Consider the following 25,101-nt stretch of genomic DNA (forward strand, 5'->3'; position numbering starts at 1 on the left):
AAGAAGTCTAAAGAAAAACTTGGAATTCCCCAATGAAAGAAGTATTTCCTGCTGGTTTTAAAGGCTTTTTCTGATGTGTATCAAAATCTGTTTTCAAGATTTTATGGCAAATTTCAGTGGTATGTTATGGCCCACGACAACTGCCAAGGAATGAGAAAGACCAACCAAAGTTGTCCATCCATGATTTATATTATGTCAACACGGTATTTACTGTTTTATCTTTTCCCAATGACTCTCACTAGTAGTTATTTCTTTCAACAGAAACATTTTTCCTAACTGATAAGTGTTTGCCAAGACTCCAAAAGATCAACAATTTGTTACCCCTTTAGACCAGCTGTATGTATGTATACATATATGTATGTATGTATGTATGGGGACATTATTAATCATGTTTCACTGTTCAAATTTTGTACTTTAATGAGAGGGCATACACAGGATTAGAGTTAATCTTATTCCACCAAAGTGTCTTCATCCTTTTTGTCAGGCTACTATAAAAGAGCCTTGAACCTTCAGGAAGTTGTAAAGGAATAATTAACCCAGTCAGCCAAGTGGATTTCTAAAACAGAACTGGTATTACAAGAGGCAATACAAAGTTAGAGTGAATTAACAAATGGTTTTAGTCCTCCCATTAAATTAAATTAAATCTGACTAATGAGACCTCCTCTTTTGGGATGTGTTTAAAGGACGATGAAGGAAATAAAAGCAAAAGAATGCCATGCTTTCAAATAATTTACAATTCTATGCCTCATTTTTGTTAAACAAAACTGATTTGAAGTCGCAAAAGTACAGTGTGACAAAGACAAGGACAAACAGACTTAGATAGCTTTTATCCTAGAGCTATAGCTATGCTGAACTCCATGGTTTTGTATTGATGTGGCATTGGGGGCAGTGCGGTGGTGGTTGGGGTGTGGAGGGATGGGTGTGTTGTTTGGTGGCGTGTGCTGGGGAAGGCATTTAATTTCGTTGTGCAATAGCACAATGACAATAAAGCTATTCTATATGAAGTAGCTAGGTGTGCTAAGTACAAAGAGGAGGGAAACTGAGGAGGGAAAAAGGGGAGGAGGAGAAGTTGATTTTCTAGGAAGTGAGTGCAAAAGGTCAAGCAGTTTCAAGATAGCAGAAGATGTGTCAACATACTATGTGGAACAGAAGTAAATACAAGATATAATCAAAATAATTATGTCATAATGCAAACTCAAACGCAGCTCCAAGACACTTGGTTGTTTTTGCTGTAAAACACGTACACCTCTGACAGCTGGACTGTAATGCAAATATTACCTATGCATGCGAGCAATCAGCTTATCTCTCAACTGTAAAGGAAAAGCAAAAGGAGAAACTTACCAATGATGCTCTCCGAGATCGTCGGCTCATTGGCTGATCAAATGGTGGACTGTTTATCTGCAGCTTTTCAAGATACCCATCAGGTATTCTGATGTCTGCAGGTAGCGACAAACGTTTGTTCAGATCCTGAAAAAGTAAACCACAGGGTCCTTGGCAACTTAGAGAAGTACAGTTAATTAAAAGAATATTTCATTAACTAAAAACACAAATTTATTAAGAAGTAGCTTGTAACTAAAATTTATGCCATAATTCTGGAAATCGGCTTTAGAAAAAAATCTAAATGGCAAATGATGTTTGGGATTTTCCACATTAAACATCTTTTTAAAACCTTTGCTACTGTTTTAAGATGTCAAAGAATTCACTGTCAGTGTATTTATGAAAATTGCTAACAAGTCTTGTAGTTGATATTTCATATGTTAATGGATTTCTTTTTTTTTTGTATACATAATCCAACAATGCATTTCTTAACTGCCAGGAAAAAGGAGTCGGGAATCATAGAATCATAGAATAGTAGAGTTGGAAGAGACCTCATGGGCCATCCAGTCCAACCCCCTGCCAAGAAGCAGGAAATCGCATTCAAAGCACCCCCGACAGATGGCCATCCAGCCTCTGCTTACAAACTTTAGGAGGCAGCCGCAAAGAAAGTTATGATGGACTCAAACATTCATGAAGACTGCAAAAGGCAGAGGATGACGCCAAAGAGGACAAAATGAACTAGAAAACAGAATAAGCTTTAATAACATAGATGGATTTCATGGGAGACCAGGAAAGTGCCAATTATTAAACACCAGGAAAAACTCTGAGGTAATTGTTCCAGGTTCCCCAAACCAATTTAGTATAGTAGCCGTGAAGTACATAAGAAATCATGCTGACATGATTTATATTTAAACTGCCAACATGTCACCAAGCAGAGAGGGAATAGGTGAGTGCCACATCCACATGCCATGACCACCAAGACCTCATAACTTCACCAATAAAAGGCAAAGGGTGGGGAAAAGGAAGGAGAGAGTCGTGCTTTAAGAGCTTGTAGATGTCATTTTGATTGCCCAAACAATCCATTATAGGTTAGACGAAAGTGATTTGTTCTCCTGTCTAAGTATCAGCCCGAATCAGCCATCTCGCTGGCTTGAACAAGCATCAGGAAGACATTATGTCAACGACAGCCACAAGCTGTTTGCTAATAAGTTACAGCAGGCTGATCAGCGAAGGGCACTTAATGTGGTTTGTTTGCTCATCATGCCATCCGCTGCACAGTTTAATCTCCTGACAAGCTGACCCAAAAGGCCTTACAAATAAACATACAACTTATATTCTATTTAACTGAATCTTTTAAATAACAAGAAACTGCCATAACAGAAGCAAGTGCATACTTGTATTATGTAAGGTTTACTGCATTAGCTCCTTGTTCCACTTCCAAAAAGATTCTTTCCCTCCTTGAAAACTGTCTTACCACATTGGATGTTTGTAAAATGACAGAACTGGAGCACTCGCAGCCGAACGGATACATAGTTTGAAGAATCTTCAAACCGAATATTTCTGAATAATAAGAAGTTCAGAACTTCCATAAAATGCTGCCACATGAATGTTGCTGTTCAATATTCCATTTAATAAGTTGTCCAGTCCCACTTTTTGCCTCTAGATATTCTCCTATATTTCTTTCCTACCTGGAATTTCAAGGTTGCAAACAGTTGACATTCTGTACCTACTGGGAACATTTAGTCTACACTGAACTGTTGGGAAACAGGAAAATTTCTCCCATTATTTTTTTCTTCTCCCGAATTATTTCTCATATTTTCGACAAACCCAAATTTCCATGAAGTTCTTACTTCTCATTTCAAGCAATATTTTTGCCGCTTTAGCCATATAAAAATGTTGGAAGAAACAGCTTGTTCCTGCTGCTCTCCTGGGGCACTAAGGATGGAATGGTTTATCACTGGTTCTCAACTCGTGAGTCTCCAGATGTTTTGGCTTCAACTCCCAGAAATCCTAACACCTGGTAAACTGGGTGGGATTTCTGAGCCAAAAAGGACCTACAGGTTGAGAACCACTGATTTAAATCAAGGCTTCTTTGGTCCAAGAAATTTTTATATGACCCCAGGTGTATAGGTATACAAAATGGGTATAAAGATCAAACATTTACTGGTAACAAATCAGTACTTGCAAGGTTTGCTGAACAGGCTGATTTTCCTTTTTATGACGTACAGCTGAAGCATCTTCTGCAAAATCCACCATAGACACTGCACAATAGGTTTGTGTAAATGTATAAAACAGGCACCAGGTGACATTAAGAATTTTTTCGGGATCCCAACATTGAGCTAAGAGGACCCCATTTGGGGTAGGGAGCCACTTGGGGTCACATAAAAATATCTCGGGTAAAAAGGGGTCACAAGTTGAAAAAACTTAAGAAGCCCTAGCTCAGACAGAGAGGGATTAGGGTCTGTTGCCTTTCAATGATCTTCCTGTTTGCTCTTTGATGGGGGAGGATGTACCACAAGATATCCCTCTCAAACTTTTCTCTTTCAGATTCATTTGCTGACCAAGAATATACTTCCCCAATACTGTATGTGTTTGTCCGGTTAAGGGTTCCAAACTTATTATTCTGCCTACAATTTAGTTTTTCAAACTCGCTGTCCTAAAATGGCACCTCTGCTGTGATAGGACTAAAGGCTACAACAGACCTTTCAAACCATTATTAACCTTTCATGATCCAGCATCTCAAAAAAAAAAAAAAAGAAAGAAAGAAAGAAAGAAAGAAAGAAGAAAAAAAGAAAAGAAGAAAAGAAAAGAAGAAGGAGTACCGGTACATGCTTACATACATATTTGCATAGTTTTATACTCTTTTAAACTGGATCAACTGCATTAGCAATAGCTAACTGTTTTGGCTGTGAGTCTAATAAATGATTACACTGCAGTGGCCTTTTTCCTACAGCCCATGTTAATACAAACACTTTTATGCATACAAATAGTGAGCTTTGGGTCCTATCCATGAAGACCCTTTTCTATGTGAATCTCTGTAAACATGCCTTAAACTCATTTCAAAATAAAGAAATACAGTGGAAATGTAAGAAATATAGTTGGCAAGCACTTGTTCAAAATGAATTATGCTTCCCACGGTCATATGTGTTTACACACTGCTTCTGTTTGTATCTTGTTAGGATGATATTAAGTTGGAGTCAACAAGCTGTGAGCAAGTTCTCTTTAGTACCGTTTCAAGAACTGCATGTACAAGAAGGGCTTATACAACTGGCTGTTTTCAGACCTCATGATAAGTCAGGGTTCATGATGGGAATGAGCTGTGGCCAGAGGCTGTTCAGTAGGATGAAGAGAACTTTGACAACTTTGATCTCTTTTAGTAAACTGAAATTCGTTGTGTTATCTGGAACAAGCTGTGTTCAATGCTGACTCTGGCATTGGAGAGGGCAACTCCTCCAGGGTCCGAACTCTTCCTTGGCAGGTTACAGCATCATCTTCACAATTTTTGATCATTCTTCTTCTTTAGGAAGCAGATTATAGAGGTGTGTGGAATCGACCTAACCACTGCATGGGTGCAGTTTTCTAGTGGTTTGGTTTTTTGGGGGTTTTTTTGTTTGTTTTTTTAATGAGGGTTGGAGGACTTTGGGTATCCTAGGAGCATGGGTGGCTACAAAAAAGGGTTGACCCCTGTACCATGCCTAATGTCCTCAAGGATCATGAAATAGGTTAACTTTAAATGTGCCTTGCTACATGGTTCATGTTTTAAATACAGGTAGTCCCCAAGTTACAAACATCTGACTTAGTTAAGAATGGGAGTGAGACAACAAGTAGAGAGAGAAATCTACCCCTAGGAAGGGGAATTCATTCCTAGAAGAGTTATCATGGGGAAAAAGTGTCTCCACTGAAACTTTATCACCAATCCTTGTTTCCACAACAAGCCAAATTTTACAAAATCCATTTATCACAGGGACAAAAAGTGAGGTGAAATCTTCTGAACTGTGGCACAGACAGCAAAACAAACACCACAGGGGTGCTCACCATTCCCTATGCTACCCAAAGATATATACATGGCTGGAGTTAACTTAAAAATGAACCTATTTCGACTTACACATCAATTTAACTTAAGAACAAACCTACAAAGCCTAACTTGTTTGTAACTTGGGAACTACCTGTAATCGCAATTATTCTCAATCATATATAGTTTAGATCAGGCATGGGAAAACTTCGGCTCTCCAGGTATTTTGGATTTCAACTCCCAGAAATCCCAGCTGGCTTACTGGCTGTTAGGAATTGTGGGAATTGAAGTCCAAAATACCCAGAGGTCTAACATTTGCCCATGCCTGATTTAGATGAAAGAGAAAACTTTGCTTTAATTAAAGTGGAAGTCAATGCTCCCAGGTGAAATAGAGGTATAAGAGCAAAATCTTTCCTATTTGGCTGTCTTATCTTGCGCAAAGCTCTAATGCACAGTATATAATAGCCATTCCATAAACTGATATCTCCACATGCTTGTGGCTCCCAATCCATCGTGGAATTTTAAAAGGGTAAATATTATAGTTTTTTGTATCAGATTGGACAATGATAAAAAAAGCAATGTGCACCCTAAATAAACAAGATGCCCATATAAAGACATTAAGGCAGTAATACTAATCTAGGTGTAGAAAGCAGACAATTTTCAAACATGAATCATTATTCTTTTTGTTGGTTTTCTGTATCATCAAGTATGTCAGAACACACTCAGCTAATGGCAATGAGTAATACTTGTCTCATAAAGGAAGCTAATTTTCCTGCCACAAAGAATGACTTACAAGTGGTTGTCATTACTGCACTTTACTTTTTAATGTTCTGCTGAAATGGGGAAAAAATGAGGATCAAATCCTACAGCTCCTTTCCTTCCAAAAGCAACCATATCACATCATTCCAATCATTCAAACTACATACAGATTTGAAAAATCTCATATGTTAAACAGTTAAACTTCCAACAGTGTACACCTCTATTTGTGTTCCTGGTAGAGGTTGAATAATAATCTTGCCAACATTGCTTCCACCTAGGATAGGCATGGGGCTGACTAAGAAGGACCAAGGAACAAAGAACTTCATAGTAAAGAATTAAAGTTGAGCATAACAGTTTTAAGACTGCTCAGATTCTAGTAAGTCATTAAAAGTGATCTCTTGGGTTCTGGGAGCTTGCACACAGCTTGGTGTAACAATTCAGTCTGTGTAAAAATATATGAATTGGGCCTTTATTACAACATAGGCATTGCATGAAGGCTTCAGAAGGCTATCTCGGGATTACTGTACATGAGTCCCAAACCCTAGAGTCCCACTCCAAATAGACTGCTGGTTATCCCCATGACACACAGGTGAGTACTACAGAGGTTTTTTGGTTTAAACCAACTTTTAGCGAGGTCAGGGGATATTCTGAAAATATCAGGAGTCCTTGGACTATCCTGGGCCTTAAGGGGAGTCTAGATAGTGAGGATTCACTCCAATTCTCTGTCCAGACTTGACATCAGAGCCATCACCCTTTCATTGAACTCCCAAAGTCAGGGAAAATAGGTGGCCAAAACACCACTACCAATACTCCTGGCTGCTGCCATTCCCCCTTTGCTGGTTATCGCAACATCCTGTTCTGACATCAACAGGGGTACCTACAACAACAACCTAAAAGCTTGGATGGAGTCGCGTTGAATAAATTACATCTCAGTGGAACGATGCACTAGAAAATGTCCCTGGATTCAGCACAAGCATGCTTTACACAGCACTAAACTGCATGGTGTAGACATACCTCAGATCCCTTCCTTAAATTTGGGAAGAAGGCAGAGGGGAGAGAAACTGTTTTGGTTTGAAGCTCCCATATGTTCTCTTTCCCTTTGCAGCATCCATGGTTATAGCACAGTGTTTGGGTGGCAGTATCACTAAAACATTACTGCTGGAAGGCAAGTCCCTTTGGTTCGGTCTGTAGGGGAACCATTTCGCCCTTTGAACTTCAGAGCTCCTGCTAGGTATCATTGGTTCTCCCTGAAACCCACCACCATAACATCACTGATCAAAGGAACAGATTGCCTGTTGAACTAATCTTGTTATTCACGGTGATGGTAGCCATTTCAAAGCATACATGCTTCTCCAGCTGGTTTATTTCACATAAACTTAATTTCCCAATACATCCAACACAGAAGGCTACATCTCAGAAAGGTCAGTAAGCATTAACTACTGAACTCTGCCGCGAGAGCATGTAACAATACACATATGGAGAAATCATTACTTCACAATGAACTAAAATGTACATTGTAAAGATAACATTTAGCTATTAAAACTGTTAGGTTTTTGTCCAAAACTTTAAATTCACTAAGTGAGTAGAAATCTATATATATAAAAGAGTGATGGCATCACGGCAGCGGACAAAATAACAAAACTACAGGCCCCACAACCTCGAAAATTGACAGCACAACCCCTCATCCACGCCTCTAGGTTGATACAACAAAAAGAAGAGAAAAATAAAGTCCTAATTAGAGGGAGAGGAATAATTGTTTTTATCCAATTGCTGCCAGTTAGAAGGCAACCTTTACCCTTTACCTTAACTATCACCAATTCCTCAATACTTTATTTCCCATACCACCATACTTTGCCACAGCAATGCGTGGCCGGGCATAGCTAGTAAAGTATAAACAATAAACAGAAAAAAAAGACTTCCTAATAGGATACATTAAAAGCTGACACATTTGAAAGATTATGTTCTGTTTTTGAAAGTGCATGGTATTATCAAACAAAAACAAGGATTACTGTCAGACTGAAACTGTCAAGTTTAGAGAGTACTGGAAAGAGGAGAAAAGTTAATCATTTAATTAGATATAAAAATGTATGTATGTAGCTGTATGATTTTTTTTTAAAAAAGGGGGGTTGGAATCAGCAGCAGTTAACAACTAATGAAAAATCTTAAAACAGCTGCAACTCTTATATCTCAGAATCAAAATCCGGATGCACAGCCTACCCTGTAAAACAGAATCCTGCAAGCAGGATTATATAGGTTTTCAGCAGGATCATGAGGATCACAAATACTGATGCATGCAGCACAGACGTCATACTGCATTTTTACAGCTGTATTCCAGGATCCAGATACAATATTCCATTCCTGTCCTTTAGGATTTCTGTTATGCACAAGTATTTTAAAGGCCTTTGTGCTACCCAATCCACACCAGAAAAAGTGCGGAGTGAAAGTATGGCTGTAGGAGCAAATTTGTTAAGGTTTCTTGTGATCTCACCTAGTGACAAGAACTGGAAACTATTTGGGGCTTTCACCAAGGACAATATTAATTCCATCCCTCAGGCTAGTCCTACCATAAACCTTCACACATAAATGAACAAACCGTTTAGCGGACCTTTTTGACCCAGCTTCTGTCACTTTTTTCATGCATCAGGAGACAGAAAGCACTCTTTCATTCACAAGGGCTGTAATTAACTTTATGAAGGTGGTACTTAGCCATGTCACTCAAGGAATGTGACATTCCTTTTGATTGGCATGGTAGGAAAATCTTTTAACTCTTTTACATACTGCAAATTGATAATACTGTGGGGTTCAACAAAAAGATTCACAATTCAAAAACAGTAATCTATAAAACAATAAAATAATTCTAAAAATTAGTCACATTTCAATTTCATCTCTGCAATTTCAAATTCTTCAGTGGAAAGCTTTAAGAGCAGAGCCTCGTTTCTTTCCACGGACATCAAAATCTTGCCAGCCCTGACATCACTGAGTGTGCTAGCCAACAGAGACATAATCAAATCATGTCATTCTAATTTCAATGGCATTAGAAATAAGCATTCTGAATTCAAAGAAAGATGCAAGAACCTAAGAGAATTGACAGACTACAAAGAAAATATTGCCAGTGTGGTTATGACGAACGGAACTATTACATGAACTGCTAAATGTAAGATTTTTATAAGGAAGTGAAATATACTGAGAGAGAAAAAGACAAATTTTGTTCTCTTTCTTTCTTCTTCTCTCTTTCTGTTGTCATCCAGACTCACCAGGATGCCAAAACCACGCTTTATTTTCTCAGCACAAATATTTAAATAATAGGTATGAATGCATGGCCTGCCTTCCTCCCAAGATGGGATTCAGTAATATGCAGAAATATCCCTACTTTTCACAAGTTCTAATATTGGCTTGCTGTGAGTTTTCTGGGATGTATGGCCATGAGCCATAGTGTTAAACCGCTGAGCTGCTGAACTTACTAACTGAAAGGTTGGTGGTTCAAATCCGGGGATTGGAGTGAGCTCCCACAGTTAGCCCCAGCTTCTGCCAATCTAGCAGTTCGAAAACATGCAAATGTAAGTAGATCAATAGGTACCGCTCCGGTGAGAAGATAACAGCGCTCCATGCAGTCATTCTGGCCACATGACCTTGGAGGTGTCTACGGACAACGCCGGTTCTTTGGCTTAGAAATGGGGATGAGCACCAACTCCCAGAGTCGGACACAACTAGACTTAACGCCAGGGGAAAACCTTTACCTTTACCTTCTAGAGACATTCTCTCCTGGCGTTTTGCCCACTGCCATAGATGTGGGTAAAACGTCAGGAGAGAATGCTTCTGGAACATGGCCATAGAGACCGGAAAACTCACAGCAACCCAATGATTCTGGCCATGAAAGCCTTCGACACCTCCAATATTATTTTGGACAAAAATGTTTTTAAAATGTAAAGCACATGAAATGTTATATTTCATCAATGTATTTTTTAAAAACTCAACTATAGCATCTATTCCTTCGGCTGTTTCAATTCAGTATACAACAAGGTGCCTGGCACATATACAGAATTTTATAAATGAAGGAAATTAGGTGTTCTTTCCTCTTTTTGTTTGTGTTCATGCAAGATTCCGTTTGTTAAAACAGGAATAGAGAATGGCTGGAGGAATGAAGAGCACTTCTATTGTATTTAGCTTCTGAAGTGTTAGGCAGATTAGTCAGCAGCTTTAAATATGAGTAAGAGTATGACACTAAATCTCTCTAGAGGGTATGCATACCACGCAGCATCCTCATTTTCTCAACCATAATCCACAATTTCCGGATTGCTGAAAAATCCCTCCACCCTCATTTCTCAGCACTGAAATCCAGATGCAGAATACACACAGGTTTTGCAACATGTTTACCAATGTTCTGAACTCTTATTAATCACACAATTTTGTGTCATTATACTGATATTTCAAAGCCAATTTTAAAAGTTAAATTCCACATTTTCAAAGAAGTCACAGTAAGTCTTCTTTGTTTAAGAGAAAGAGCATGATAGCCTAGAATATCAACTGTAGGAGACCAGAAAGGTTTATTCAAGCAAATCAAATTATTAAATCCATCCTACCTCATGGCTAGGAAGTATATTTTGGAATATTGGGCGGCTTGTATTTGTAGATTATTCCATAAGTTTGATCTGGGAAGTACTTTGACTCCATCCATTCTTGCCACACTTCAAGGATTCATATCCATTGCCAAATACATCATCTAAAAGACTGTTTCCTCATTTATATATCCCCACCAGGGCAACAAGCAAATTTAACATAATTTGGAGATCTTGCTTATAACACCACAGCCAAATGGCTATTTTCCTGTCATAGTGCCTGTATTTTTGAACATCCTTTCTGACATATTGGAGAGATCAACTAGTTTCAAACCTGCCTCCTGAAGATATCTTTGTTCAAACTTGCTTAATTTTTGTTTCTGGGTTTTATGCTTTTCAGGTGATGTTTACTGCATTTACTACATATCTTCTTAAAAACTGATTTCCGAAAAGCAGTTCAGAAATTGTGCTAAATAAATAAATGGGGAAATTGAATGCAATCTGGAAAATACCCATTCTCTCATTGTTCTAGTCATAATTTAGGGACACTTTCGCAGCTTGATCTGTCAGTACTAACAAACAGAAAGGATCAGGAAAGGGGGAAAAACAGGCATTTCAGGTCTATAACACCCTGTTTTCTGCCACAGCTTTAGTGGAGATGGCAAAATGTTGACACTGACTATTTTTTGAAGGATTGGCAGGGGGGAAAGGTCAAAATCAGCAACAAACAAACCGTCTCCTCTGTGCTTCCAGGGCTGACCATGTTCTTCTTCTCTGACTGATCCACATGATTTATTCTATTCCTTCTCCTTAGCATCAATACAAATATTAAGAGGGAGACTGTTCTTTCTACTGCAGGAGTATCAAACTCATTTTCATTGAGGGCCACATCAACCTTATGGTTGCCTTCAAAGAGCATCATATCCACAAGCCTTGTATCTAAATTCAAACCCCACGATCCTGACTTTTTTTTTTCGTGTCAGGAGCAACCGGAGTTGCTTCTGGAGTGAGAGAATTGGCCGTCTGCAAGGACGTTGCCCTGGGGACGCCCGGATGTTTTGATGTTTTACCATCCTTGTGGGAGGCTTCTCTCATGTCCCCGCATGGAGCTGGAGCTGATAGAGTGAGCTCATCCGCACTCTCCCCGGGTGGGATTCGAACCTGGCAGCTTCAGGTCAGCAACTCAACCTTCAAGTTACGAGGCTTTTATCCCCTTGGCCACCGGGGGCTCCACGATCCTGACTAAACAGAAGAAACTGCAGCCTTCTGGGTGTTACTGTATCTCTAGTTCTGTTGTCTAACGATAAGGAATACAGGAGTTGTAGTCCAGCATCTAGAGATCCATATAAAATGACATGGTGGGCTGAATTTGGAACTCGGGCCTTAAGTTTGACACTTGTATTTTGTTGAACTCTGGGCATTTCTATCTAAAAGAGGGTTTTCAAATCTGTTGGCCCAATATTCAGAATAAGAATATTGGATAAATCCACTACTATAGTAGATCTTCTGAAAGGTTTGCTCATTTGTTAAAACAGCATTATATTCAAGAACAATATCCACGCAAGTAAAGAAGCAGGTTAATGGATGGCAGCTGTCCATCTTCTATGACCTGCATAGAAACACAGCCCTGTATAAAGGTCAGTCCTTCCAATGCAGATAGAGAGCTATCTGCTATCCCCACCACCACCACATACACACTTTTCAGACTTCAGAAAGCGAATAAGGTTTTAAAAAGTTAGTAACTTTGTGGGTCTTATTTACAAAACTGTATCTAAAAGGTTTTCACAATAATGCCAAAGATTCTTAAATGTTTTTAGAACGCAAAATTTATATTTCAGCAATTAAGGTTTAGCTATGCTACAAACATCAATGGATTTACTGTAAAATGATCCAACAGACTAAAAAGTAGTTGAAACAGGCAAATAAATCCCAAGTGTCTTGTTAGCATAATGTCTTCCCATGGGAAACTACATTACCTCCATGGAAATCCGTCGGTGTATCCGGTTTCTGAGGCAAACACCTGTAGGGGACTGGACTTCATCAGATGACGTTCCAGAAGCTTGATCGCTTTCACCATCTGATCCCATTTTCAGGTTTTCATGTACAATATCTAAATTGAATAAAACCAAATATTATTCAACCAACTCTTAATTAAGGAAGCAGTCTGCTTTTAGTTTACCACTAAGATTGTGCCCATCACATAATTAGCACATTCTAAATATAGAACAATATGCACGGATTCTATTTTTAATGGAAATATTTTCACTGTGGTTCTGTGTGTGCCAAAGCTATCAAAGATGTAGTTGAGATAGCAAGAAAAAGAAAACTGATTTGGTTAAAAGGGTACAGAATCAAGCTCTTCTGGAAAGATTATATAGGAGACTTTACTTCCTGAACAGGTGCTGATTTCAAGCAGATTTGATTTATTTTCCAAATTAAGAAGAATATATACCTAACTATTTTGAGGATGCAAGTTCATACTGATCTCTGTGTAGGTGTAAACCTATACATGAGAAAAATGATTAGAATGGGATACACCTCTGAATATGCATGTAGATAAAGGAATAGGCACTGGATTGAGAACAAATTGTTTTGAGTATTGCACTAGGATTCTAACAGAGATGGTTCAAATCTTTGCTCTTTCTTAGAGGAAAGCAATGGTATACTTTCTTTGAATAAATCTTACCATTTGAGCCCCACAATAGAATAATTGTAAGTCAAAGTTGTAAAACAAAGTTGTCTGAAAGACAACAGAAATGTGCTGCTAAAGATGACTGACTAAAATTATCTTTAGGAACAAATACACAATCAAACAAACTGTTCTAGGATATGATCTAGCAATGCAAGTTGGAAGACCCACTTTAGCATTACTCACATTATAAGCAAAATGTACAGAATGAGTGTATGGTAGGTCAGATGCATCACCAGATCTACATGTACAACTAACTGTTGTATACATATGGGAAACAAAATGAAATAAATGTTGGATCAGATCAAAGGCCTATCTAATGCACAACTGGGTGTCTCATCCATGGGAAGCCTCAATATAAAGTCAAAGCAGTGCCTTCTTCCACTTTTGTCCCTGCGGCTGATCTTCAGTGGTTCCTCTTCTCCTGGAGGTAGCACAAAGCAATTGTGCCCAGTAGGCATTAATAGTCATGTCATCCATGAATTTGCCTTTTGTAAGTTGTGAATTCTCTCAAAATTATTATCATGTATTTTCATTAGATGTCCTTCATTATATGATTTCTCAGTGAATCAGAATGGTGGGAAATTCGGGACAGCAGTAACGTTGATATATTTCACTGGATAGGTCCACTAATTTCCTCCATACCACACCTAATTTTAAATACTTCTATCCTCTAGTCCTCTTTCTGGACTAAATAATCTTCAACATTTTTAACTGGGCAATATGTAAATATATCATTCACATATTATGCCCATCATATATGGATTCAGGAACACTGATCTCATCCCATGCTGCTACTACAGGTTTTGTCCCCATATGAAATGACTTAATATATTTACTTTTCTATTTAAACAAGAAGCAAAAAGCAAGCATTACTTGAATATTTCCCACATTAGAACTGATAACTAAGGGAAAGAACTGTGAAGTCTAGAAACACTAGATCCCTATTCTATATACCAATATAGAATGTGATAATTGATTGTGTAAAAAGCTACTAGGAGAGGAGATTCTACAGATGCCCTTGGTATATTCCAATATTCAAAATTACAGCTCAGTAGTGTTTTCTAGTATTTTATTTAAAGGGAGTTACATCTAAAACTAGTGAAATAAGTTTGTATAAGCATTGCCACATAGTTACTTTAATGACTGATGAAAAATGAAAAAGTGCCGACTAATAAGATGAAGGCATTAACTTGAAACTCAGAACATCAGACAAGAAAAATAATCTTTCTCTTAGTTTTTATGAACACAAAAGATTCTTCTGTGACTAATGGTATCCATTTTGGCAATTAGAGTTCTGAAGCTTCCAATTCCGCAGGAGTTAAGTATAATGACTGCTGTTGTTTGCTAAGATGGATTTTTTTCTGTTTACAGTTTATTTTGTCTCACTTTAAATATAATTTATAGATTTCACTTGCAGACATAACAAAAGTACACTTTTTTATTAATGCAAAGTCCTGAATAACAGATATCAAAACATGCAAAAGGTATCATTCAAATGAATTAAGTACAGAACCCAGGGTCAATTAGTGACAGATGCAAGAAAAGGTCCATACCAAACTACAAATCCCTCTCTGCTTATCAGACAAAACAGTACTCTGTTCATGGCAAAAATATATTCTGTATCAAGAGTTTATTGACATAAGAATCACACCTCTGGGACACCTAATTCACTTCTGCAGACACAAAGAACAGGCAAGCCTGCCAGTTAATTTCTCTGTGAAGAAGGAAGGAAAGACCTCATGAATATTTAAGTAATATTCCAAGGATTCAGTAACATAAAAGCATGTAATTGATTCAGACAACGAAATAATTGCAAAAGGGCAGCTCAGTGACTGCCTTCGGAAACAGAAAGGAAGGTCTGCACAGCTTTCATCTCCGCCCAATGAGCTCAAATTGGCATAATCTTTTTTCTCACTAAGGATAGGCAATCCTGAATATTTTATCAATGATGACTCACTGGTCAAAATTTTTATTTTGGATTGCTTGAGCAACTAAAACCTTCATCTTACACAAGAACCCAATTTCAAAAGGGAGTCCAAAGGAGATAACAGTAAATATACCTTCCTCAAAAAAAAATGAAGTGATACACAATAGGAGCTATGTCTTTGGGCTTATGAAGAAGCCTTTCTTTGTCTAGCACCTTAAGGGTATCCACATGCTTTATGTTTCTGTCAGAATCATCTGGAATAAGAGGGCCTCTGTCAAAGCCATGTGCATCCCGCCTTTGAACATGGGTCTTTTAAGCCCCATTTGGTTCTTCTCCCATGCAATTAAGGATCGCATGACTAGGACACCAAAGTGGGGATTTAGTCTTCTCAACCCCTCAGTCCCACTATTTTAATAGGCTGCATGCTAAAATTCATATGGTTGCCAATCTATCGAAGAACAGTTAGCTTGCATGTGACAGCCCCACAACTCGCCAGCAAGAGTTTCATGGCCCAGGGATAGGTTCGAAATATTCTTGTAAAATGGAGTATTATTGTTACAAAAACTGGGATATTTAAGTGCAGGCAGGATGTACTATATATCTCACAGCATCCACTATAGCTTTGTAAACTAACAACTACACTTTCCTCTGTCTTTCGTCATAATAGCACAGTAGCCTATTAAAACCATATACATTTTATTATCAATTCTAGGCAACTTTTTATGTGCAATGAAGACATATACTACTGTCTTATTATACTTATTTTGGGCTATTATATTATTTTGGGCTATTATGTTTGTATTTGATGTTGTACTGAGACACTGAATGTTTGCCTTTGATGGAATCCGCCCTGAGTCCCCTTGGAGAGATAGGGTGGAATATAAAGTTATTATTTATCTATTTATTTATTTAATTCCAAGTACAAATAATACAAATTCAAAGGTATTATATGTTTACTTCTTTTGTTTCTATGGCTCTGATGACAATACTACTGTATGACTGTTGCTATGAGATAAAAGAGAGCGCCAAAATAATTTATTCACTTGATATGGTCCAAGTTACAGAAAGGTGGTCTGGGAGTTGGGCGATCCACATTCTCTATTCCAGAGGCATGAAACTCATTGTGGGACAGAAGCTGGCACTCACTCTCTTTGCCTGACTTACCTTACAGGTTCCTATGAGGCAAAGTGGAAAGGAGGAATCTCGAGTTTATTGCAGGAAAGGCATAAATATAATGAACAAACATATACATGGACATTACCTAGTCTGCTCCCATTTCTTGGCATTGCCATGAAAGAGCCAAGGCTTCCGCCGATGACGCTGTGTGGTCTTCGTAGTGGAGGCTTTTTAAAGGACCCTGTGTACTGGTGAAGGAATGAGTGCATACTATGAGACGTTGGAGGTCTGCCATTCTTCACAATGGGCTCTACAATTTGTCCGCACCAATTGGTTTGTTTCCCAAAGCAGGAAATCCAGGAACATGCCAAGAGAGGGAAAAAAACAGAATTACCAAACAGTCTAACAGGTCTACAGCATATGAAAGAGCAGATCATCAACAGTGAAAAGCATAGCATAGAAAAACGCAAAGAAGGACGACTCTTCATCCTTATGTTCCCAAATACAATTAGCTTCAGGAACAGACCCCCCCCCCCCCCCCCAAAAAAAGGGAAGCCAAAAAATTAAACAGTAAAAAAAAAGGGAAGCCAGAAAATTAAACATTAAAGTAGCTAGCAACCACTGAGGAACTTATATAAACAGTGTGCTCTATTCATTGAATTTTAAGGAGGTTTAGTTATGTTAAAGAAATGAGAACTAGAAAGAACAATTTTCCATTTACAAGTCATCCACATGGTTATATGTACACACATCTGGCTGATTCATGGAAAACTGTCTTGGACCCCATTTCAGGAAAAAGAAAGGATATACAGATTAAAAGGATGGACGGATGGATAACAAGCAGGAAGAAACACAACACCTTTCAGTCTGTGAATGAACGGAAATGTGTTAGGAGACATCTTGGGACAGTAATGATATGAAGAGAGAAGTGCAGGCGTGTCCTACTTTTTACAAATGGAAATATATCTTATTAATGCAAAGCTGCTACTAGAAAGAGTAGTGTGGAAACATATGGGAAAGGGGAAAAGTGTGCGGACTTACTCAAAAGGCAAATTTACTAGCTGTAAAATTCAGATATTCTTGGTAGAAACATCACATTTCATATGACATCATTTGATGCAAAAATGCCAATTACAAAACCTTTAACATCCCGAGTATAGGATGCATGTAGCCCCACCTTCCACCTCTTACCCTCAGGCAAGAGGATTGGGAAATTGTGTTGGCTCCTGTGCTTTGATCGGTGATCTCTGAAAACCCTGCCAGCTGGACCGTTTGTAGAGGTTCTGCTCATAAACTTAATCATACACCTGGTGTGAAAATAGGTTGCCTTCTGTAAAAATAAAGCAATCTCCCTTAAACTTCCAGATGTCCTGGCTTGCAACTCCCTTACCCCACCTAGCATAGCTAATGCCCTTGTTGGTTTGGGATGAATGGCACCGTAGCGGAAAATATCTTGAGGGCATCAAGATGGGGTACATCATTATGAGGATCTGATAACAGATCTATCATCAAGTGGCTTAAAAATCACAGTTTACAGAAAACTAGTAGGAAATCTAAAGCTTTTCATGTTATATTGAATTACACAGATGTAGTCAGTCATTAAAGAATGTGTAATGCTAAGTAATTTTGACATATTCATTAAGAACCTCTAATTAAAACTAAAAAAGAATGCCAAAAATGGTGAAAAATAACCCTACACTGTCAGGTGCATATTTTCTTTTAATGTTTGCAAACAGTTATAGTCTAATTGTACAAATCTCTAAAGGTAAGGTTCTACTCTGCAAGAAAATGTGCATAGGATTGAAGCTTCCAAGTCTATGCTCGTTTGTGAGCTCTGGATTCATAATTGAAAGCCTATAATTAAGATAATCAACTAAAATTTCCTAATGAATGCAGAAACACTTTCTCATTCACAGTAAATGTGTCACTTCACAAGCTACATTTTTCCCATACAAGGACACAATTGTATACTTCAATCTGCCTACCTTCAACAACACACATATACTTACACTGCATAGACAACTTATTTTCTAGATGATAATTATTCCTTTGTGGAATATTGCAATGTGCTGAACAGTCTGTAATTTAACTATTTTTTAAAAAATGTGTAACCCTGAACCCAGGGCCCTTGTGTCTTACCAATATGATTAAGTATTTTAGGAAAGTGAAATGCCTTTCCTACATATGTTAATGTCTCTTCCCATAGGGATGTATGAATCACCTAATACAACAAGTTATATGATTAGATGATACAGGTATCCCTTGCTCCTATATTCTAAAAACTTAGATTTACAAACTTGAGTGGCTTTATCAGAGCAAAAATCAAATGTTGGTAGCATCCTGGTATTGTTACAGTTTTAACAGCATCTTATCAGTACATACTTCTCCCCAGAACATAGATTGCTGGAAGGAAGATTTCACCTGGATAACCCATTGGCTTATTATGTAGAATCCCTTAAGCATCTAACAAAGACGTGCGCAAAGTCAGGCCATTAGCTTCAGGCTGCAAGAAGACTTCCAAGCCTAAAATTTCCAGTTGCCAAAAGATTCATCTCTGTCTATTACAGAGGTGCCAGTAGGGGATGAGCCCAGAAAAATAGAAGAACAGGTTGTGAGGTGAAAGAAAGCCAAGCTGGGAAGCTAGAAGATAAAAAAGGCAGGGAAAGGATAGAAGGGGAGTGGGACAATGGGCAATTCTTTAGGGAAAATGGCTAAGTCACAAGCACTGAAGGAAAGCTGTATGTCTCCCTTCTTTTTCTCATCACCATCCACCTACCTTTGATTTCTCCCAAGCCTCAACTATCAGATATTTATGAAAGAAAGGACAGAACAAAGAACCCTATCAAAAGCATCAAAGAACCCCACTTGTCTAAGCACAGTTTCAGAAAGCACATAGTTAATATAAACAATATATTATCTTATATATGGGACCACCACAACATATGGTGTAACACAATAAAGTAACAGCAATGATCAACCACTTACAGACTGCAAGGAAAAGCTTCCGACAACGTGACTGATGTTAGCAGCATTTTTTTAAATAAAAGAGACATATCCTATTGCTCAACCGCAATCCATTTGGGTTCATTAAATAGTAATGTTCAGCTGTTCCCCTTCCCTTCTTTCAAGCAAGCAATGAAGTGCCTTCTCAGGCATCCCACATCTGTTGCACTTGGGCAGAGGACAGAGCGCATCCTGAATGCTTGGCACACATAAGATTGTATCAGTCAATTAGTAGCCCTCCACACCCTTCCTATTTTTATTCACCGTATCGAGAAATATGCCACATTAATAAGAAGATAATCTATTGTACACTTACAATCAAAAGTCAACAGTATACATAGTTGGCTCTCTGTATTTACAGATTTTGTATCAACAGATTAAATCATTCACAGCCTGAACCGACTCCTGTAACTCTGAAAAGCAAATCTTGATTTTGCCATTTTATATAAGGTACACTATTTTACTATGTCATTGTGAATAATGCCATAATTGACTGTCAGTTTGATAGGCTACCTATCTACTGCAAGAGCAGAGGCACTACTCCTCTCAATACTGATTTCTGAGGAATACAAGATAAAAAGTACAGCTGCCATTGTGTCTTGTTTGTGGCCTTCCCATGGACAACCACTGTAAGTGTAAAGAGGATGTTGGATGAGATTGCCATGAGTTTACTTCTTTACACCGCCCTTCTCTGGGAAGGTACTGGGCTACAACTTCCTTTGTACTGAACCAGCAGGATCACTGGCTAAGGAGTGATGACAGCTGTAATTAAACAAACTTGGAGGGTATCATTTTGAGGGATGCTTGTTTCGGAGGACTTGAAAACATTCATTTCCACTGGGAAGTTTGTAACCAAAAAAATGAAAAAAGGAGATTCCCAAAACCTACATCATCCTTTCTGTAATTCTGTTCCACATACACACGCAACCAGAACTCTTAAGCAATTAGCAAAAAATTTGAAGAAATAATACTTTAAAAATTAAGATAGATTTTTAGCAGAAATGTAAGTTAAAATTTGTCTTTGTCCTTAGGTAAAGGTTTCCCCTGGTCCTTACCTTATATAAATATATTCAATACAGAGTTTATGGTATAGTATAGTAGGGGTATACTATAAGTTAGGCCTATTTTTAATAATAACTTTTAAGCAACGAGAAACCACTTATTTGGCTTCTACCAATCCCCATGGATGCCAGTTAACTGAAAGTCTGTTGCATATCTTTAACAAAAGACAATATACAAAATGTTATATGAAGGAAAGAAATGTAGACATTGAATTCATCTAAGGAAACTGTTAAAACAAATGTTCAAGTAAGAGTAAAACCACCAATGTAGTCCTGCAAAAATGCTTCTGCTTGCCATCTACATGTATTTACCAAATGTACCCTTTACCAATCCAGATGATCGCTCCATAGGAATTTTTTTTGTAAGAAAAAACAGACAAGAAGCTGTGGGCAAACTCAGGAGGATGACAAATGGAAGATGACACCTTCCTGTTAAATTCCAAAAATGATGCACAGCAACTGCATGGTAAGAATCTTGTATACAAGCACCTTTTGATGATAGTGTTCACGTTACCCCAATGGAAAAACAAGCAAACACTTTGTTAGTTTTGTCATCCAAACTTGATATAATAAAAATGTATGATATGCTACAGGATTTTTTGCTTATTCATTACTGGTATCACGTGTATATCTCACCTTTCTTTCAACACAGAACTCATACAAAGTTTCAGTGCTTAATAATGCTTCATAATGATGGTCTCATATCCAGACCAGTTTAAAGCTGCTACATCATGCATTCAAGACTATGCCCCCAACCAGCTATAATATTTTATAATGGAAACCACTTCTCCCAATTGGAATATATTCTACACTCTAAGAACTGAACCCATATTTAAAATTATTTAACTCCTTGGTTCATATTTAGAAGGCTGCTTTTAACAATGAAACCATTTTACTACTTTCCCACAAATGCCACAAAGGACTCCAGATGATTACTTTTTACTTTTTCTGGATTCTAGCCATCTAGGAAAATGGGCAGTAGCTTTATTTCTGTGCGTCAAGAAGCTCTAAGGAGCTTTTACTTGGCAGAGGCTCACCGCAATAGGATATTCTGGTCCTCTAAAAGGAGGCTGGTGTCTACCCACAATTGAATCTGTTCAGATCAGAGTGAAAATATTCTGGGAGACAGCAATTCAGGATGACCCGTGGGAGGCTTAAAATAGACAACAAGAACATTTTGCAGAAAGAGAGACCCAGTCAGGTGACACTGCTCACACTTTCCTCATAATAAAGAGATGATGGAAGCAGTAGAAACAACAGATTCCAGAGGAACAAAAATGTTCTCACTCAATGCAGCTCAGAGCCGTTGCTTAGAAACAAGATCAGGAAGCAGTTCTTATGGTAAGATGTGGAAATAAATCCGTTTGTAATCAGGAGACTATACTGATATATTCAGCTCCTTACCTTAGTGGCAGACAGTATCTAGCTATGTATGTTTATGTGTGACTACTGAATACTTTCAAGGGAAAAAGATCGCAATATGCTGCCACTTTATCATGATCAATGTAATACTTTAAGATCTACAGTGTCTTTCAAATCATTTCAGACTTATGGCGACCATAATGGTGAACCTATCAAGCCAATTGGCTCTTCTTTGAGTTAATATCTGTCTCTTTTGAAAGCTTTTGGGATCCAGCAGCCATAGCTTAATTAGTTGTGAGTTTCTGTTGTTGCATATACTGCTTACATTGCCTTAATGGTTTAAATTTCTTTAAAATTTAATTACCTGTCATTATTTTATCACCTGCCCCACGACATTAGATTACAGAGTAGGATATAAATGTTTTAATATTGTATTTCTTCAATTCAAAGGGCCCTTCCACACAGCCATATAACCCAGAATATTTGCTTTGAAATGGATTATCTGATTCCATACTGCCATATAATCCAGTTCAATGTGGATTTGATACAGCTGTGTGGAAGGGGCCTAAGACGCAATTTCCTCTTATAAATATCTCCAAAAATAGGGTATGTCTTACAATCGTAGGTGCTCTTTTATATATATAAATAGAGGTATTTTCTGTGGGTGGTACTGAAAATAGTATGCATCTTACAATCAATGATGCCTTAGAATCGAAGAACTACAATAAATACAAATTCAATGAATGAATAAATGCTTGATACAGATATAGAAAAACTGTTTTAGCACAAGTACATACTTCTACTGCCATGATGCCCCTTTTGTATATGCTAGGGATCCATAGTCTGAATGAGCAAAGCATTGTCTTCATGGAGATAAACACAATAATTTATTAAAATGAGACCCCAAGAGTCTGTACAACTGCCATGACAAGTTCTGTAATGCTGCATGACCATTACATATTAAATCTGTTTTGAAACATATTAACATTTTGGTATCACTTTTTAGAAATGTTGTTTTAATCTGATTAAAATAATTTTGCTTACATGCCATCCTGAGATTTTGTGATAAAGGGTAGGACAAAAATATTCTAATAACACACACACACACACACACAAATATATAAATATAAATCTAATCTAATAATTACGGACAAATCTTAATTACAAAAAATTAATCTAATAGTGTTATTTGGTAACTGCAAACACATTTTCTCTGAATTCACTCTAATCTATGCCCTGGAGATAATACAGAATTATCCCTATATTGCAACTCTTTGAAGGAACGACTGTCTGGAGTCCTTCAAACACTTAGGAGTGCTATGTAAATAGTGAACTGTAAAATGTAGTTATGAACCTCTCTAAAGAATATGAATATTTACAAAACCTGTCTTCTGTCCTTTCCTTTATCAAAGGATTGGATAGACTGGACTTTTTACAATCTTAACATGCAACTTGGACTCCGAAAATGCATTTAAAAACCCAAAAATTGAACATGGCCATACAGCACAGAAAATTCACAGCAACCCAGTGATTCCGGCCATGAAAGCCTTCGACAACACAAACTGAGCTGTTTGCTTTTTAAAAAGTCTAAAACCCAATCATGTCTAGGAGAAGCAATGCATAATCTCACACACTTTCTGATTACACTGCCATTATGCCTCATGCATTACTGTTTATTTGCACCCGTCCTACCCTTTTCTCCTTCCTACACACTCTTCCACACTCACAGAACGTTCTCTTCCCTTCTGCTGTGATTTGTTTCTTTTTCTAGCTCTTACATACAAAGAGTCACTTAAAAAAGAATTGTGAGCAGCAAGATTCTGCTTCTTAAAGGTTTGGAGTGATGGTGCTAGCAATGACCTGCTAAATGTCTTATCTTCAAAAGCAGTAAATATAAGAGCTTCATTTCCTTATTGCCTGTTACACGGTAAGGCAGGCACATATGAATACCCAAATTCATCTTTATAACAAATCAAATAGGTTAGTATTAATACTGAATTGTTTGTAGAAGGAAATACTCCATATAAGCAAAGAAGATTATTCTGCTCCAGACACATATACATATGTCTATATTCACTCTTTTTCTCTTTACGAGCAATTCATTCCGAGGGAATTTCAGCAGGAGTTGCTTGTTATCTGATTATGTGACAAACAATATCTACTGAAATTCCCTGTTCTACACAACTATTCAAAGTACTAGAGCCCTCTTCTGATTTCATCCTGGCATTTCTAAAATAACCATCATTTGGATGGTGAACTTTGCAACATTGCTCACAGCATATGCCCACATTTGTTGTGATCTTTATACAAAAAACCTTTCTCAGCAACTGATAAAAAAACCCACATGTAATGTGACCATTAATCAAAGATACTGTTTCCACACAAGAGAACTGCAAACACCTCTGGAATTTTGTTGATGTTGTCTGCAGCAGGGGCCCCTCCCACTGAGGTCAGCCACATGTTGTGTTTTACAAGGTATTTAATCTTCCCTGCGTCACTAAACTAAAAATCTTAGGATTCCATAGAACTTAGCCATGGAAGTTAAAATGAGGTCAAACTGCCTTAATTTTACAGTGTAGATGCACCCCTAGGTAAAGCAGGAGTAAAGCTGGAGGGTAATATGGCATCACCATGTTTTCCAATTTATGCAACTGGAAGCAATGATGATTATGCCATTCCCAGTTGCCTTTGGGGCCTCAGGTGAGCAGATGTCAGCGACTGATAAAGTAATTGACTAACTCACCAGCTGCATCATAGGATTTGCCTGTAGCCTGGAAATAGATTAAGTCGTTTAAGAGGACTTTGGCTTCTAAATTTTGGTGGCTATTTTTTAAATATTTATATATTTTCCTGGATTGCTGGTATAAGCTGCAACAAGGAGCCTGGAGGTGGCATAAGGTAAACACCGTACAATTTGCCACTCCACAATAAACTAAAATAATGGATAATTTTTATGAAGTGAAAAACAATGATAAATGAAAATAATAATAAATGAATATCACAGAAATATTTTGTTGTTACGTGGCAATCTGTTCTGTTATACTGGAAAATCAGGTTAACACCAGTATTGCACTTATTAGACACATTGTTTAGTGTTGCAGAGAACATAACACTTTGATACTAGAGCCTTCACTATCTATAAAGGAAAAAAAAACATTAATCTACAGGTATATTGGATGGATATAAAAATGAAACAAAAATTAGGGGAGAGTACATGCAACAAAATCTCATAATCCAACAAACAAATCTAAATAAGGAATAAGACACTTTGCTGGACTTCAGATTTGGATGGTCTA

General features: G+C 37.7%; 1 protein-coding gene across 2 annotated transcripts in view; it reads right to left on the reverse strand.

Annotated features, from left to right (window-relative positions):
• The window catches only part of cdk17 (cyclin dependent kinase 17), a 94,285-nt gene that overhangs the window by 25,817 nt on the left and 43,367 nt on the right, over positions 1-25,101 (reverse strand). For both annotated transcript variants that reach the window (XM_008110838.3, XM_062982827.1), the window contains exons 3-5: positions 16,525-16,689; positions 12,621-12,754; positions 1,342-1,467 (exon numbers count right to left, since the gene is read on the reverse strand). In XM_008110838.3, coding sequence (XP_008109045.1) covers positions 1,342-1,467; positions 12,621-12,754; positions 16,525-16,689 — 425 coding nt within the window. The remainder of the gene's footprint in view (positions 1-1,341; positions 1,468-12,620; positions 12,755-16,524; positions 16,690-25,101) is intronic.

Source organism: Anolis carolinensis, chromosome 5, assembly GCF_035594765.1.
Source record: "Anolis carolinensis isolate JA03-04 chromosome 5, rAnoCar3.1.pri, whole genome shotgun sequence".
In the NCBI taxonomy this organism is placed as follows: Eukaryota; Metazoa; Chordata; class Lepidosauria; order Squamata; family Dactyloidae; genus Anolis; species Anolis carolinensis.